The 16,941-nt window shown below is 34.1% G+C and overlaps 1 protein-coding gene across 2 annotated transcripts in view; it reads right to left on the reverse strand.

Moving 5' to 3' along the window:
* The window catches only part of Tmtc3 (transmembrane O-mannosyltransferase targeting cadherins 3), a 41,931-nt gene that overhangs the window by 13,051 nt on the left and 11,939 nt on the right, over window positions 1-16,941 (reverse strand). Inside the window, exons 5-10 of one of the 2 annotated variants that reach the window (XM_027394146.1) lie at window positions 16,041-16,168; window positions 15,470-15,642; window positions 11,240-11,492; window positions 5,600-5,748; window positions 3,783-3,903; window positions 2,255-2,366 (exon numbers count right to left, since the gene is read on the reverse strand). In XM_027394146.1, the coding sequence (XP_027249947.1) occupies window positions 2,255-2,366; window positions 3,783-3,903; window positions 5,600-5,748; window positions 11,240-11,492; window positions 15,470-15,642; window positions 16,041-16,168 (936 nt within the window). The remainder of the gene's footprint in view (window positions 1-2,254; window positions 2,367-3,782; window positions 3,904-5,599; window positions 5,749-11,239; window positions 11,493-15,469; window positions 15,643-16,040; window positions 16,169-16,941) is intronic. The other variant, XM_027394147.2, reaches the window with a different exon arrangement.

The following is a 16,941-nucleotide window of genomic DNA, read 5'->3' on the forward strand; positions in this document are numbered from 1 at the left end:
TGCCAGTGTAAAATATGAATCAGATGTTTATGTTGCTACGAGGCAGCTCCACATTTTCAATAAACCAGTATTTCAAACAAAGTAAGAACTAAATTAGTAAATATAACACAAGAAATAAGTATGTGTGCGTATCTTGCAGGAAAGATACGAAAAGAAACTTAAGGGGTCTACAAATAAGTGCTCTTGCTTAACTAGAAGGGAAGATGTTTGGAAAAGAGGCCATATAAAACTGGTTATAAAGACAAGTAGGGTATGTAAAGAAGTATGCTATGGTAGAACAGAAGGGAAGAGAAAGGGAATACATTCTGTGCTCAAGAAGACACCCGCATCAAAGAGGAGATAAAGAACGCACACCCCATATTCCAAGAAAAACTAGCCTACATTAAAAGGTAAGGAAGACAGACTAGCAAGTTACATTTCTATAACCTTTTCACCATTTTCTAATTCAAATTTGTCTTTTTCTTAATGACACAGTTACTTTGTACCTCTTACTGTGGTGACTATGACCTTTTCTTATCCTTTCCAACACTGGGCCTGGAGAAGAGTAGGTATTACCATTAATCCCAGTTTTTAATTACAGATAATCATAAGTCCTTTTAAAAATACCTCTCAATCCTGATGATTATTAAACTGTTTATCCACATCTATTTTTACAGCTACCAATATTTGAATCAAAGATACTCTTGGGCTCTATCCAATATTACAACTGTCAAAATTCTTTAAATTCCTCTCTCTCTCTCTCTCTCTCTCTCTCTCTCTCTCTCTCTCTCTCTCTCTCTCTCTCTGTGTGTGTGTGTGTGTGTGTGTGTGTGTGTGTGTGTGTGTGTGTGTGTGCTTGAAAAGGGTTTCTCTATGAAGCTATGGCCATCCTGTAACTTACCATGTAGACCAGGCTGGCATCGAACTCAAGAGATCCACTTGCCTTTGTCTCCCAAGTGCTAGTAATAAAGTAGTGCCCCAGCACACCTGGCATATACCTGATATTTTCTAACACTGTGGCCTTGGTGTGCTTTCTTTCAATAAATTTTACCTCTCTCCTACCATAACACTTAATTTAAAGGGCACAATTTTACAAAGCAGGGAAAATGAGGCCGTGCCCACAACTACACCATTCATGGGATAGTTAGTATATGGTGATCATTTCGCCATATGGATTGATATCTGGTGGTACTGGTAGCTGGATACAACTTTTGGTAAAACAATTCTGCATACTTAAAATATCAGTAGCACTCTTTTGAAAAATAGTGCTGTTTCAGTTGTATGCTACTCAGATACCAACATTTCTTCAGATATATCTGATCCTGTCACTTTTCTCCCACCCCCTTAAAATCAATTTAGATTATAAATATCGATTCCTTAGCCTTTTCTTCTTTAGCAAAAGAAAAAAATTCTAATCCTTATTAACAGAGTAATTCATGCCTACAAGATCATCACCTTAGCTGGAAAGTTGGAGGAGAAAAACATTTAAATAGATCAACTGGTTTAATTTTGAGTTATTACTAATCTCAAGCAGGATACTAATGCTGTTGGGCAACTGTAATGTTTTTCCAGCTGCCTAGCTCTGCTTCATGTTGATAAATCATATGAGAGCTTATAAAAAATGTACAACTTCAGGCTATATCTAACCCTGCACCAGAGTATCACCAGAACAAGAGCTCTAGGAGACTGACATGCACACTGAAGTTGTGAAGCACTGTCTTCATGACCACTTTGCATTCTCTCCTGTTCATACATCTCAAACAGTCCTCTCCTTTGCTGTCTACTGGTGATTTTACTTTCTCACTGAGGAAACAGAAGCAAACAGAAGGCAACTTTAGGTTATTCCATATTGTTTACTCACCTCCTACCCACTGTCCACACTGTGCCTTCTTTGTTACCTCAACTTATTCTAGGTCCTACAAGTAATGTAGTCTGTATACCAGGTCCTGTCTACCTTCCCATAGCTGTATTACTACTTTTCTCAACTATACTGGATACAATTGACCTCTACCTTGTTTCTCCCACATAAATGAAGCTCTGTCATTCTGTCATCTTTTCACTTAGGACCAAAGCTTTTAGTTGACACACCCTTTATTTCCCCCCCACCCCCCATTGTGTCTTCAATAGTTCTTCCTCTACTCCCTTGAACTTAGCTTAATCAACTGTGTGCCGCTCACTCCACCTAATGTACACATTAGTGCCATCTAACAACTACAATTTTAGTAAAGCCTTAGAAAATAAGCTATTCATCAGTTTATTAATGAACAGGGTTTACCTGGCTGAACATAGGTAGCCTGCAAGAAGTATTTCAAAGCTCTCTCAAAGTTCTTCTCATTTTCCAGAGCATGACCCACATTATTCCATAATTTTGCATTGTTTTTATTCACCTTAAACACAAGTGAAAACAGAATGAGCTATACTCAGAAAACAACAACATCAAAAATTCAAAAAACCTCCAATTCATAGTCATTTGTTTGCCTAAGTATTGGGAAAGGAATATTTTATAGAAATACTCCTAGAATTGAGTCAGAAATCTATGCAATCTCCCTTTCCTCTAACATATTATAAAACCACAGCAGTTTGACTTCATTTATTTGGCTAGAGCATAATCCTGTCTGAAAACTACTGCAGTAGTATTTGTATTTTGTTTAGGAGAGATGGTACCAGAATACAAGAATGTACTTTAGATTGAACATATTTTTAGATTGGACATATTTAAAGCTATTTACATAGGTTACTATGGAAATAGAAATGCTGAGATTAAAGTTGTGAAATCCATGTGTGTGTGTTTGGAGTTCACAGATGGGTACAACATGATAAATAAACAAAGGAGGAGCTGTAGTGACTGGAATTATAGGCTTTATTCAGTCTTCTGAGAATAAAGGCAAGCAAAATTTCTAATAATCATGGGACACCAATAAAATACAAAATTTATGGATTCAGAGCACAGTAACAATGCTTCAATTATCTACACAACTAGGAGGGAAGAAAATTCTATGGTACAAGCATCATCACCCAATCTTAAGTGGGTTTATATAAAGATATCTCACAGGCTACTAGAATGAAGCAAGTAATTCAATAAAGCTAAGTAACTGAAAGAAGGTATTATAAGCAGGGACTGGAGCATGGACGGCACTCACAGAGGACTTGAGTTTGGTCTCTGCCACTGACATCAGGCAGCTATCAAGCCTCTGGCCTCCGTGAGGTCCTGAACTCACATGCACACCCCCACCCTCCGGCAGACATCTGCTCATATATACAATTTTAAAAAAGGAAAGACTCAAAAGGAATTATGGGTTTAGAGATTTGGAAAGGATAAGAGAGAAGAAGAGCTTGGGGGGAAAATTCCATTTTTAAATAAAATTCTTTCTACCAGCTCTCTTCCCAATAGTGCCGCACCAGTGATCGTCCTTCACATAGTAGGCTGACACTTCTGTTATGTATTTCATCTCACTGAATTAATAGTGCAGTGATTATAGAACTCATTATTTTATATACCATTAACTGTGAGATGTTATATCTTGTTATTAAGCCACCATTTAACTGTGAGATCTTGTTATTAAGAAATCAGTTCTTGTACCCAAAGAACTAATATATGTATAAGAAAAAAATTACCATACGTGAATTTAGTATACCAATCACAGAACTACTTTAAGTAGTACTTAGGGAGTTGTTTATGGTAGTATACTATATAAAAACAATTTATTGCTTCTTGGCTAAAATGGAATTAAAAGTCTGCCCAGAAATTTAGTAAAAATGGTTTCACAAAGACACTTTCCTGTCCTCTGAATATAATACTTTACCTTTAATGCTGACATAAACAATGTATATTCAGACTCCCAGTCCCAATTCCTATGGAGTGTTTTCAAGGCATGGGTTAATATCACCATGGACAGACAAATCCAAGAGAGTTTTTTCAATACACTGTCCAAAAATATAAGAAGAAAAAATACTGTCTTCATCACCAAAAGCATTTTATTTTTTAGAAGAGGTAACAAATAATGTTAGATATTTCCAAATTATCATTTTGAATTCATTCTACTGATTTCCACATTTAGAGAGCACGACACCCCCAAATTAAGTATTATGAATATGGCCTTCCAATTGAGGCTTCATTTATATTTTATCCATTCTTTGAGTATTGTAGATATATTACAAAATTCCCATAGGACATCAAAGTCTGAGGATGCTTAAGTCCTCCTCTAAGGTGGTAAATATTTGTATAGAGCCTACACAACTTTCCCATATATTTTAAGCAATAACATTATAAGGAACAATAAATGTAAATAAAGCCTACACACATTTGGTACAAATGCAAATTTTTCTAATATATCGCTCTTCTATTCTCTGAATATTTTTATTCATACTTTAAGTTCAGAACTGTCTTGTTAAAAACAAAAAACAAAAAAAACAGGAAAACCTATAAAACAGATGCAAATCCCAAAACTTTAGGCTACCAGTTGACATCTAATTCTTCATTTACATAGGATGATCACTTTAACCTCTATGATCTCACCTAGTTTATATTCTGAGTCTGTCTGCGCTTTGGGTCTCTAACACAATTCAATAAATTGCATTTCTACAGATGCCCTTATGAAGAACAAGACAATCATATCCCATCAGTGAAAGAATTACAATGTAAACTGTAATCAACACTGCTGTGTGACCTCAGGCAAGTCAGGTAACTTGTATGAGCTTCTATTTTCAGATTTGCAAAGGAGGGCAGGTATGTTAAAATTAAATGAGAAAATAATTCCAAATGTCTATCAGAGGTAATCCTTGGCACATTGTAGGCCCTAAAAATTAGGGGTGATAACAACTGGATACACTAGAAGAAATTACAAGAAAGGTTTGGTAGATGTGGATGCAAATTGTGAAACTAAATAAGATAAAGGCTACTGAGTACGTAGCTAGATGCAAAATGCAGAAAAAATGGAAATACTCAAAAAGTAGATACAGCAAGAAAATTCTGAAATAGAACTTATGAGACAATTAGGTGAAAAGTTTATAAAAACCATGGAAATGATTTTTAAATAAAAGTCCTGGGCAATATGTAAGAGATACTACTAGTGATGTAGACAGTCAACTGTAAATCAAAATGTAGTATCAATATTACTTGACTATTGGAAATTTGCTTGATTTGACAATTTTATTGATATAGTAAATGTACATAATTCCTATGATTAAGTCAGTTTCTAAGCATAGTGTTCCTTAACTGTTAAAGCAACATGAAAACCCACATTATTTCATAATGAAGAGGGTTATAGGAAGTTATGAATGCTTGCTAAAGGCATTTTATATATACTATGAACTCAATATGACTCTAATAGGATGACCATATCTTAGTCACTACATATCAAAGTGGAAATGGTCATCTGTGCTTGAGTTTCAATAATAGTGTCATTGTTTTCACTTGGGTCTGACTCAGTTTGTGGTCTTGGGCTGTAATATAAATTATATAGGGAACACAGAGTAAGCAGTGGTGAAGAGCGTTTCTAACTTGATTTATAGCTATCAAGATGAAAAAACTAAAAATATAACTTATAAAACTGAACTGCATAGACTAAAATACTAACACATTAAATTTGATAATCATTGGACAAACTAGCATTTAATTCACCTTTTATTTGAAATTTTTTGCCATCCATGAGCTACTAAAATACAGAAGCCCATGCTAGGAACATACAGCACTCGCTCAGCAACAACGAATCCAACAGGAAAGAAAAGATTTGATGCAGGAATAAATGGCAAAGCCATTAAACAAAGTGCCTAGAATGAAGAAGAAGACAGCATAGTAAATTTAAAAAGTATACAGATGACAAACGATAAAAGCTTTTCTAATTTGAGTAAATGAGTTTGTAGAATACTTTAGATAATACTATCATGAATAATGAGCATAAAGGCAACAGGGGTAGCAATAATAAACATCAGTGTGTACATAAGCAAGATAAGAAGGAAGGTTTTTGAATTCTAGAACTTTGTGAGACTGGCTACAGACTTTGAGTCATCATTTGAAAATAAACCCTGTACCTTTTATAGCATTGGAGACACGAAAAACATAATTAGTAATACTTCACTTGTTCTGTGAGGAATGCAACTTTTAGCAAAAGTTTACTACCAAGGCTCTCTTAGTCAAATTAAAAATCAGTTTTTAAAAGGATATTTCAAAAATAGCAAAAAATCCAATCAAAAAATGGGCAGAGAAGACATACAAGCAACCAAAAGCTATATGAAAAATGCTCTACATTACTAATCATAAGAGAAATACAACTGCTTTAGAATGCCATTGTCAGAAAGACAACAGAAAGCAAGTGCTGAGAAGAGTGTAGAGAAATGTTAACCAACGCATACTCAATGGTGGAAGCTGAATTAGTAATGTTATTATATGTGCAACAGTATGGGAATACCTCAACATATTAAAAACAGAAGTATACAATCTAGTGATCCCACTAGTATATATCTAAAAGAAAGGAAACCTATACATTGTAACATATTTGCACTTCCATTATTGCACTATGATTCATAATGGCCAGCAAATGAAACCAACTTATTGATGGGCAGATGGGTGAAAAGATAAAGTAGGGCATATATGGACAAGAAAATTCCATTTAGCCTTAAAAGGAGGAAGAAACTATGCCATTTGCAACATGGGTAAAAGTGATGGGCATTATGTAATATGCCATACACCTGATACTTTCATTTGTATATGGACTATAAAAAAAATAGTGGTATCAGAAACTGAGAACAGAATGGTGTTTATCAGAATGAGGCAGGAAAGTATGGGGAGATGTCGGTCAAGGGATATAAACTTTTGATACATAGGAAGAATGAAATAAAAAGAAGAAAAAAGAACCTTACACATCTAGCTTTTGAGCATGTGGCAACAAGAAGTTGAGAAAATGTCAGCAAAACAAAATATGAAAGTTTAGTAACAGACAAAAATGTTGGTTTCCAGAATATTACTACAAAAAACCAGTCTGAAAGAATGAAGTAAGGTATGATTTAGACACTGGTTCTATTAAGAAAGATTTTTCTATATGTTTTTTATTCTTATTTTTATTTCATGTGTATGGGTGCTTTGCTTGCATGTGCATGTATGTGTGCTGTGCCCACATAAGTCAGAAGAGGGCATCAAACGCCCTGAGCATGGAGGTACAAATGTTTGTGAACTGCAACATGGGTGCTGGAAATTGAATCTGGGTCTTCTTGAAGAGCAGCTAGTAACTGTTGAGCCATCTCTCCAGCCCCACCTTATAATTCTAATGGGTCACACAAGAAGAGGTTCATACTATGTATATAAAAATCAAACTGTCCCTTTAAATCAGTAGCTTATTCTTTAGAAGAATCACTAAAATGTTAACACTACATACTGAGAAAACTTTAAGGATATTCAGATTTCCTGTCCTTCAGAAAATGGGATGACATATGGCTTTTTGACTATAAAGTATATAATATATATAAAGCTAAGCATATAAGTTCCCTGGGCGGATTTAAGTTTGATAGTTTAGGACTTGTAGCTGTGAAAGAACATTTGCTTCTATATTGTTTCCCTTCTTGCTTTTTTTAGCCTTTTGTTTTTGAGACAGGATCTCTTGTAGCTTAGGCTGGCCTTGGAATTGCTGTGTTGTCAAGGATGACACTGAGTTTCTGGTCTTCCTGGCTGCACCTAGGGCCTCAGGCACATCAGTTGAGCAACATACCCAGTCAGCTACATCCCTAGGCCCCTTTGTTTTGTTTTATAGCACTTACTTGAATATGCAATTTAATGCTTCCGTTTCAGAAATCTGAAACTTTCCAAAGGACTTGGGGGAAAGACTGCCTCTTCTTAATATACTTCATTAATGAGATGGGGATGAAGATATATCACATCAATCTATGTGTCTGAAATTTCAGTATTTTTTTTAAAATGAAAGCATAAACCATTATGGATATTTTTGGTTACTTCTTATTTCTTAGATATGCATGATTAATTAAAAAAAAAACAGCTAGGGTAAAGCTATTTTGATACAGATAGTCCTAAATCTGTAGTTCACTGAAAAAAAAGTTGGGTGTCCACAAGCAAATTATATTTGAAGGAATAATAGTATTCATTCAGATACACCATAGGTTAATGACTCAATTACATAAACAAGGAAAATGACCAATCAGTTAAAGTCTACCCACTCTGTCTTTAATGATTAAGTACTGAGAAATCTTAATTACTGAATAATTAATGTATGCCATCTCATTAACTATAATTAGCCTATAGTTTTCTTCACCTAATAATAGGAAGTTCTTTTAAGGGTAGGGTTTTAAAAAAAGTCCTTTAAAGAGGAATGTTATAGGCTGGAGAGATAGGAGTTAAAAGCACTTGTTCTTCAAGAAGACCTGGGTTTAGTTTCTAGTACCCGAGGTGGCAGCTCAACCAATCTGTCTGCAACTCCAGTCTTAGGGGATTCAATGCTCTCTTCTGTCCCCTGCAAGCACCAGGCGCATGCATGGTACACAGACAGAGGCAAACCACTCATATGTAAAAAAGAAAAGAAAAAAAAAAAGGGAGGGTGTTAGTGGCAAGAGCCAAGAGTTTAAAGGTAAATGCTAAACTTAATTCTTTTGTAATATAAATTATTCAATCACCTTGAGAATACTTCCTTATAAACAAAGGGGACCAATAACTGTTTGCATTATGTTGTTGCTATATATTTAATAGCTTAACAGAGACCTATATGGAATCTGTCTTGCCCTGCTTCTTCAGAGATCTTCAGAAAAGTCAACATTTAAAAAATTATCATGACTTGAGAGTATATACAAACAGTTGTGTTCAAGGGCATAATTTTTCTTTTGCATATGTGAAATAATATATAACTTATGTAAATCCACATTTATTTCATTGCTTTTATTGTTTTAGATTATCTGCCTATCATTTTTTCATTTGCCAAACTTGGATTCTCCTATCTTTCCTTATTCAACTGTCCTTTTAACACAAGTTCAAAGGTAAATATATCATTTATCTATTTTGTGTGTGAATTTACTTAAGCAACAATAGACTCTCAGAAAAACTATGAAGTCTGGACTGACAAAAACTCATCTCAACATAAACTCAAGGTCACCAACTTTAGATCAATTCCCAGACGGCTCAGGATTTCTAACTTTCTCTGATATGTCTAATTCCATTCTCTTTGGCTGTTTTGAATCTTGACTGCTTTTATCAAACATCTCACCCATGTTTTTACCAGGAAATCATTGTTTTTTCTAATTGAGTGGAGGGTTATGACTAAAAAACAAAAGAAAAACAACTTTCTGCTGCCTTTACTAACCTTACCAACACTCACATTAATGTTCCCACACTTTTTCCATGTAATAGAACAACATAAACCAAATCTTTGCTAGGTGTTGTGCTGATCTTCACAAACCTATCAGTTAGCCCTTCATTTTCTTCCTTCCTTCCTTTCTTTTTTAAAAGTTTTATTTATTTATAATGTATAGTGTTCTGCCAGCATGTATGCCTGCATGCCAGAAGAGGGCGCCAAATCTCATTACAGATGGTTGTGAGCCACCATGTGGTTGCAGGGAACTGACCTCTGGAAGAGCAGTCAGTGCTCTTAACCTCTGAGCCATCTCTCCAGCCCTATCCCTTTTCTTTTTATTCAACCACTTTCTACAGAAATTTAAACGTTGCCTTTGGAACTTAGCATTTTGTATGCTATATTTTAATCTATTTCATCATTTATTACATCCCTCACACATAAAACAATTGAGGGATAAAACTTTTAAAAGTTGTGGTTAAAGTACTTGCTTTAAAGCCACTTAATATTTCAACCAAATAATTTTGAAATTACAAAGCCAATCCATTAGTGACATCTTTGTTTCTAAAAGGTCCCACAACACAAATGAAATGCATTTTAAATATAAATCAATGGTCTAGCTGATATAATCAGCTCTCATTTTCTCATGTTCCAATACAACTGCTTCAATATTTCATTACATCTAACTTCCAAATAGATCTCATTTTTACGTTTAACAACACCTGTTAATGTCAGCCACTAGCTCTTCCCTAAAACATTCACCTTTTTTTTTTTTTTTTGAGTCTGTCTCCTACCTAGATTGTTTTCTTCTCCATGAATGATTTAAATATGAGAGTTTCCAGAATGCAGTGGTAATTCAGCTTCTTTTACAATATCCAGCTACATTAACCAATTTCTAGGAGAGATTTAACATTAGGAACTCGACAGCATCCGGTAAGTTTGAGTGCCCCTCATGGCATGAAGCAGCGGCCTATAAAGAACTAGTAAAAGCCTGTTTGAGAAAGGCTTCATATGCACCTATCTATCCCCTGGTTTTAATTATGACTTCTGGACTAAGGAAAATTGTAAGTGTGGCCTAGGCGTTCTAAGTACTGTTCAAAAACTCCAGTAGGATGTTTTAAAGACACAAACTCACATATTTAAGAATAAAAGCCAACAGATCTTTTTCCCACACTCTGTGTTCTTTCAAATTTTTTCTATTATGTTAGCTATTTGTCACAAGTTTCTCAGACTGCTGTTTGAAAACAAGGACCTTAAAACTCTTCATCACAGAGCCTCAAATGCTACCAGGTAAATAGGTTGCCACTTTAAGTTTATACTGAACAAATGTGTTAATCTAGTGGTGCTAGCCAGAAATGATGTACTGGGCAAACATTAAAATATTTTCACCATACAGTAAATGCTGAAGAAAATACTACCTTCAACAATTAAAAAGGAATGAGGAAAAGTAATTCTTGCAGTCAAGGCTAAAGGAGTAAATTAATAAGACACACATAAACCTACATGAACACACACAAAAATTATTTTGAAATAATCAGAGGTCTCTGGACATAGTCCTACTCAGGGAATAATTAAAATCTTGTTAACAACTTAAGATCTTTATTACTTTCAGCTGCATTATTACATGGCATTATTCACAACGCTAGGGAAACAGGTATACAATATAATCATTTTTTAAATGTGAATAAGAAGTATAGAAAAAGAAAATGAATGATAAAGGGATTTGACTGAGATTTCATTGTTTCTATCAAATTAGAAAAAATATTAGCTCTGCTTTACATAGTTGATTGTACTCGTTAAAATACAACTGCAAATTAATTGTTATTAATTAATTTAATAATATTAGGACAATCTAACATGTTCATAAATTGGGAATGATTGACAAACACACTTCTAGAAGCAAACACTGGATAAATTACAGATAATGTCGCATGTAACTGACCAAATGCAACATTTGAAAAGTTAAGATTTCTTACCATTAGAACAGTCTTCGAGGAATCACCAGGGTATCGGAGACTGAATATTCCCAAAGCCCCCAAAAAGCTAAAGAAAGCAAAAGTGGCAAGATTTCGAATATCTAGAAATGACTCTATAAGTGGTATTGTCCCCATGGTCCAATCACAGCAGAGCTCTGAAGGATTCAAAAGAAGCCAGGCATTCACAGGAAGGAGGTAGTTAAAAGTCAGCTGTCGTGTAGGGGTTGGGCTTACAGCCGCTGGATTATCAAACCTGCATAAACAACAACAAAAAGGCATTAAAAATGCTTTCCCCCACTAAGACTGACTGGACAACAGGCCAGCACTCTATACCGAGCTGCACCTTAGCTGTTGGTTTTTTGAGACATGGTTATAGCTTATATAACTCAGCTAAGCTTAAACTCAGGATTTTTCTGTCTTAGTTTTTCAAGTATGGCAATTACATATGCATGTACTAAATAAATAGCAAATAACAGCTCTGATTCTGAATGTTTTGGGCTTTATTTTTTTTTAATTAGGAGAGGAAGGGAAAATGAATATGAATAAGGGTGTGTGCATGACAGTAAAACACATGGGGAAGTCAGAGGACAGCTCCTAACTCAGGTCTCTTCCCATCATGCGGTTTTGAGTTTTGCTGGTAAGGGCCTTTACCCACTGAGCAAACTCAGCAGTTCCAAACCCCATTTTTTAAATACAAATTTTACTTATTAACTATATAACATACACCATTATTTTATATGCAATGCTCAAACAAAATAATAAATACATTGGGAATCTGCAGTTAGGAGTTCTTGCTGCTCCTGTAGAGACCTAAGTTCGGTTCCCAGCGCCCATGTTGGCAGCTGCCTGCAACTACAACTCCAAGATATCTAACATGTTCTGTCCTCTACTCTTTTCAACACATATGTGGTATGTACATACACATAGTAAAAATAGATCTTTTTTTTTAAAGAATGAAAAATGCTATAGGTACGTCAGAATCTTGCTGTTTAATTAAAAATTTCAATCAAACTGTCTAACCTAAGTTAAATGTCTAGATGACAGAAATAGCATTTATGGAGAACCACTTGAAGAGAAATCAGGTCAGCTCATCTCAGTAATTATTAGAATAATTCAGACAGGAACATAACATTCTGACAGCCTGTAAAAGTACTTTCATTAAATCATGACCTTCGAATTAAGGGTCATAAACAAGTTATATGCAACTCAGATTTACTTGTTGTATAGAAGCTTCTAGAATAACTAGCAATGTTGTCCTGTATGAATCAAAAGTTTAGGGCTAAATACTAATAAAAATTATGGTACCCAGGGAAATGTTTCTTTGTCCTTTCACTACAGACAAAGCTGCATCACTTAGAGCTATCTTCTTGCTTTGGCACAAAACTGAAAGTCATGTTTGTAATACAAAGTATTTAGCATGTTAGCCCACTCAGCATTTTGTATTCTAATTGTTCTAGTAAATACTAACATGTTCATATTTAGTTTTCTCAGACTCATGATGTACTGACTATGAATTTAATTACTACAGTCTACATTAAGAAAATTAAGAAAAATTTTAAAAAATAAATATATGACAAAGGAATATGTTTATATATTTGGTTTTGAATCCAAATACTAAATTTAAATGATAATATTTACAATTAGTTGCTTAAAATGAATTAAGCATCTGTATTCTATTTTACTGGACTTATTGTGTAAAGTATCAAATGGTTGAGAAAAATATCAATACTGCTTGAACAGACACTATCATTTAGAGCTTTTATAGTTGACTGCACAAGAAAAGTAACGTCTTTAGAGTCAGAGCTTGAACTGTAGGTAAACTAGCAGAACTGAACTTGAAGCTTTCTCCTCTTTGAGGAAAACACTATTCATTTTTAAAAATCAACAGATTAGAGTACTTGATTTAAAGAATTCATGCTTTAAAAAAACAAACCATAAAATCAATTTCTCAGGGTAATATAATAAAATCTAATTTATAAGCACATTTATATTTTTTATATCTTTTATTTTGAAAATTTTATTTATATGCAATACATACCAAATAACCACATGCACAAATAATTTTCTAGAATGACTAATTACTGGAAAATACTACAAATGTTTTGGCTTAGATAATAATCTGAATATTTTTCTAATCCACACTTATAATGCAATATGAATCTGAATAAGAAAAAAATTTTTCCCAGCCAGAACCTGTAATGTACTACCATGGGCAAAAAGTCACTATTTGGTTGTCCCCTCTGAATCCCACTGTCCTCCAATTATTTCATGTAATACCAGTTACTTAAAATTTATGGGCGACTATTATAAATTTCATTTTGAATTTCAAGTATGATTGTTAAGTGGGAAAAAAGTAAATGTTAAGCAGGCCACCATAGAATGCAAATTTTAATTTAAGATAGTCACACTAGAGTGGGCCCTTTGATGAGGTGAAGAAAAACAGATACACAGGCAAGACTATATGAAAATGGAGAAAACTTGTATGAGGAAGCTACAAGTTAAGGAATGGATGCTAAAAACTACCAGCAACTACCAGAAGCTAGACAGTGGTATGTTGTTTCTTGTTTTTAGGTTATCTTGTTTGCAGTTATTTGCTTTAGCTGTTATAGCAAAGCTAATAGTCAGAAAAGAATGTCTTGAAGGAAATCGGAGAAAAAAATCTATTAATAAAAACTTAGTGGTTGGGTATTTTCATAGTTTAGTTCCAAGGTAGAGTAGCCAGAAAGCTCTGTCCTAAGCCTTACTATAGTTCCACAAATAAAATTTCAAAGCAAAAATTAAAAGAAAACACAACTTTCAAGAACTGAAATATACCCCAGAACAAACCTCAAGAATATTTATGGGAGTATATCAGTGTAGTCTTAATGCTTTACATACATTAAAAAACTACCAGTTATATGACTAATAAATATAATTCATATTGACAAGAAAATGTATACAACACAAATAGACCAAAAAGAATCAATAGAACGTACAATTAGACATCACAAGAGACAAAAGAACACGTAGAAATATGGGAGACATAAGAAAGGCTTGTCTGAATGCACATCTGTGCAGAAGAGCGTATCTATAAATAAAATGAAACAAAATACATTATTTCTTCAAATTTTGTGACAGTCTATGAAAGCAATGCATGCCAGATGATAGTAAAGCCAACTTTGGAGCAACTCATGGGAATAGCTGAGATAATGTTTTCTATTGAATAAAAGTATTTTCCATAAGCACAAGTGAAATAGATCTTTCTAGAAATAAAAGTTCAGGGAATTTGTTGCTAATAGACCGGGACATGTCAAATAAAATCCGTCATGAAAAGTAATAATGGCACAATAGGAAAATGTTGGTATAACAATGGCATAAAAAGCAGTATAAATAGTACTATAATTTAATATAAAAGATTTATTTTAAATTCTTCCAAAGATAAACATTCCAAGCAAAAATGTATGCCCAAGGAAGCTGTATGCAAACTGCAGAAGTTGAATCTTTAGAAGATAGACAAATAGAAGAGATGAACAAAGAGAAAATCATAACACTGTAGATTTGCATTACATATACCAACAACTATATTAAAAGCAAATGAAGAAAACACCCCATCTAGAAGATCTGAAAAGACAAAAAGACCCAATTATATATATTCTATAAGAAACCTTCATTAAGGCAGAGAGACAGGTAAACAGTGTGTGTGTGTGTGTGTGTGTGTGTGTGTGTGTGTGTGTGTGTATGACACAACAAAAAGATAGCTGGACAGCTATTAACAGAAAACAGTTAACTTCTAAACACACCATTACTAGGCATTTAAAAAGCCCACTTCATAGTGATAAAGGATTAATTCATCAAGATGCCATAATTTCAAATGTTTCAGAGCTTTAAAAACACATGAATTAAAAATGACCAGAGTTGCAAGGAGAAATGGACAAATTTGTAAGTCTAGCTGAGGCTTGAACATTTTTCTCTCAAATGTTACTTGATAAAGCAGACGAAAAGCACTCAGGATATGAAGACAATACTAGTGTGATCTTTGCTGTGGAGGTTTCACGCATGACTGTAAACATATATGCCAGAAATAATATGTCTGTTATAAATAGTATATGCAACTTTATGAGTACATTGATATTTCAGTAAAGCTGTTGAAAAATTTTAAGTATAAACCTAAGACCTACTGAAGCATTATGATGACCTAAAACTTAAGTAAAAGAACAAACCAGGAAAAAGCTAAAATGAAGAACTTCATACCTTGTAAACACTGGAAGTTGGGACTGAATAACTTGGACTCTAATCACGACAAGTAATAATGTACTGAACATCAAGACAATGAGTTTTATTAGTGTCTGCAGCATAGAAAAGGGAATACTACCCTTTCCACGGAGAAACTGTCCAGCAGCTGTACATAATAATGGCAAAGTATACTGAAAAGAAAAAAAGTTTCAGTAATAAATACCAATGCATGCCTTCAATAACACATTAATTCTAAATATACACAGTTAGAACCAAAGTGAGAATAAATTATAAAGTAACATACCACAATTTGTGGAACTGATAAGGAATGAGATCAATCTTGGTAACCCTGGCAAATCACAGGATCACTGGAACTGCCACAAACTCTTTAAAGGTTCCAGTTCTTAAAACATGAAGGTGTCATAATATTTTAATTTTTTGGTGGGTAAGAGTGCAAAAATTCACTTTTTATTATATATTTTGCTATTGTTATAGTAAGCAGAATATTTTATATGTAATGATATACGTAGAGAATAAGGTTATCAAAATCTGACTTAGCTAGGACAAAAAAAAGAAAATCAAAAATTACATTTTTCCTTACCCCTTGGGCAACAAATACTTCATATACACAACAAATTCCAATAACTGTGATTCCTTGTTCTTTACACAATGTTGCAACAGCCACTAAAAGCACTGTCAATGCAATCGGGGTCCACACTACAATTTAAAAATAGAAAAAATAAATCTATACAAAAGTTTTATAATATCAAAAGTATACATTCTTGAAACTTTCTATCAATTTTTTTTGTTTCTTGTTGACCAATACCTTATATATTATGATACATTTAAACTGTGCACCTTTTACACTGTATTGTTAAAGCAAAATATCAAGATGCATAATTTAACCTAAAGAATTTTGTGGAGATGAAAGTTGTCTAGGCTTGTACTAACTTTTAAAATAAAGGTAGCCGGGCGTTGGTTGCACACGCCTTTAATCCCAGCACTAGGGAGGCAGAGGCAGGTGGATCTCTGTGAGTTCAAGACCAGCCTGGTCTACAAGAGCTAGTTCCAGGACAGCCTCCAAAGCCACAGAGAAACCCTGTCTCGAAAAACCAACAAAAATAAATAAATAAATAAATAAATAGATAAATAAATAAATAAAGGTAAATTTGGATAAATTAACAGGGCAGAACACGGTGATTAGTGAACCATCAACCAGAAACGAAGACGAATTATCTGTGATTATACAGGTACTAGCAAGGATATGGAGGAAATGGTACACTTTCACTATTGGTGGTGAAATGTAAAGAAAATGGTATACAAGTTCTTTAAAAATTAGTTAACAGGGGCGACCTGACCCAGGCAGTGAGGGGAAGGCGTGACTTTGCCCAGTGCCATTATTGACTGAGCTTTTCTACTCATGACCACAGGTGGCGAGGGGGGAGCATCTTTCCCTCACCCACATCACCACATGGCAAATGAGGGGGGCC

Source organism: Cricetulus griseus, assembly GCF_003668045.3.
Source record: "Cricetulus griseus strain 17A/GY chromosome 1 unlocalized genomic scaffold, alternate assembly CriGri-PICRH-1.0 chr1_0, whole genome shotgun sequence".
Taxonomy (NCBI): Eukaryota; Metazoa; Chordata; class Mammalia; order Rodentia; family Cricetidae; genus Cricetulus; species Cricetulus griseus.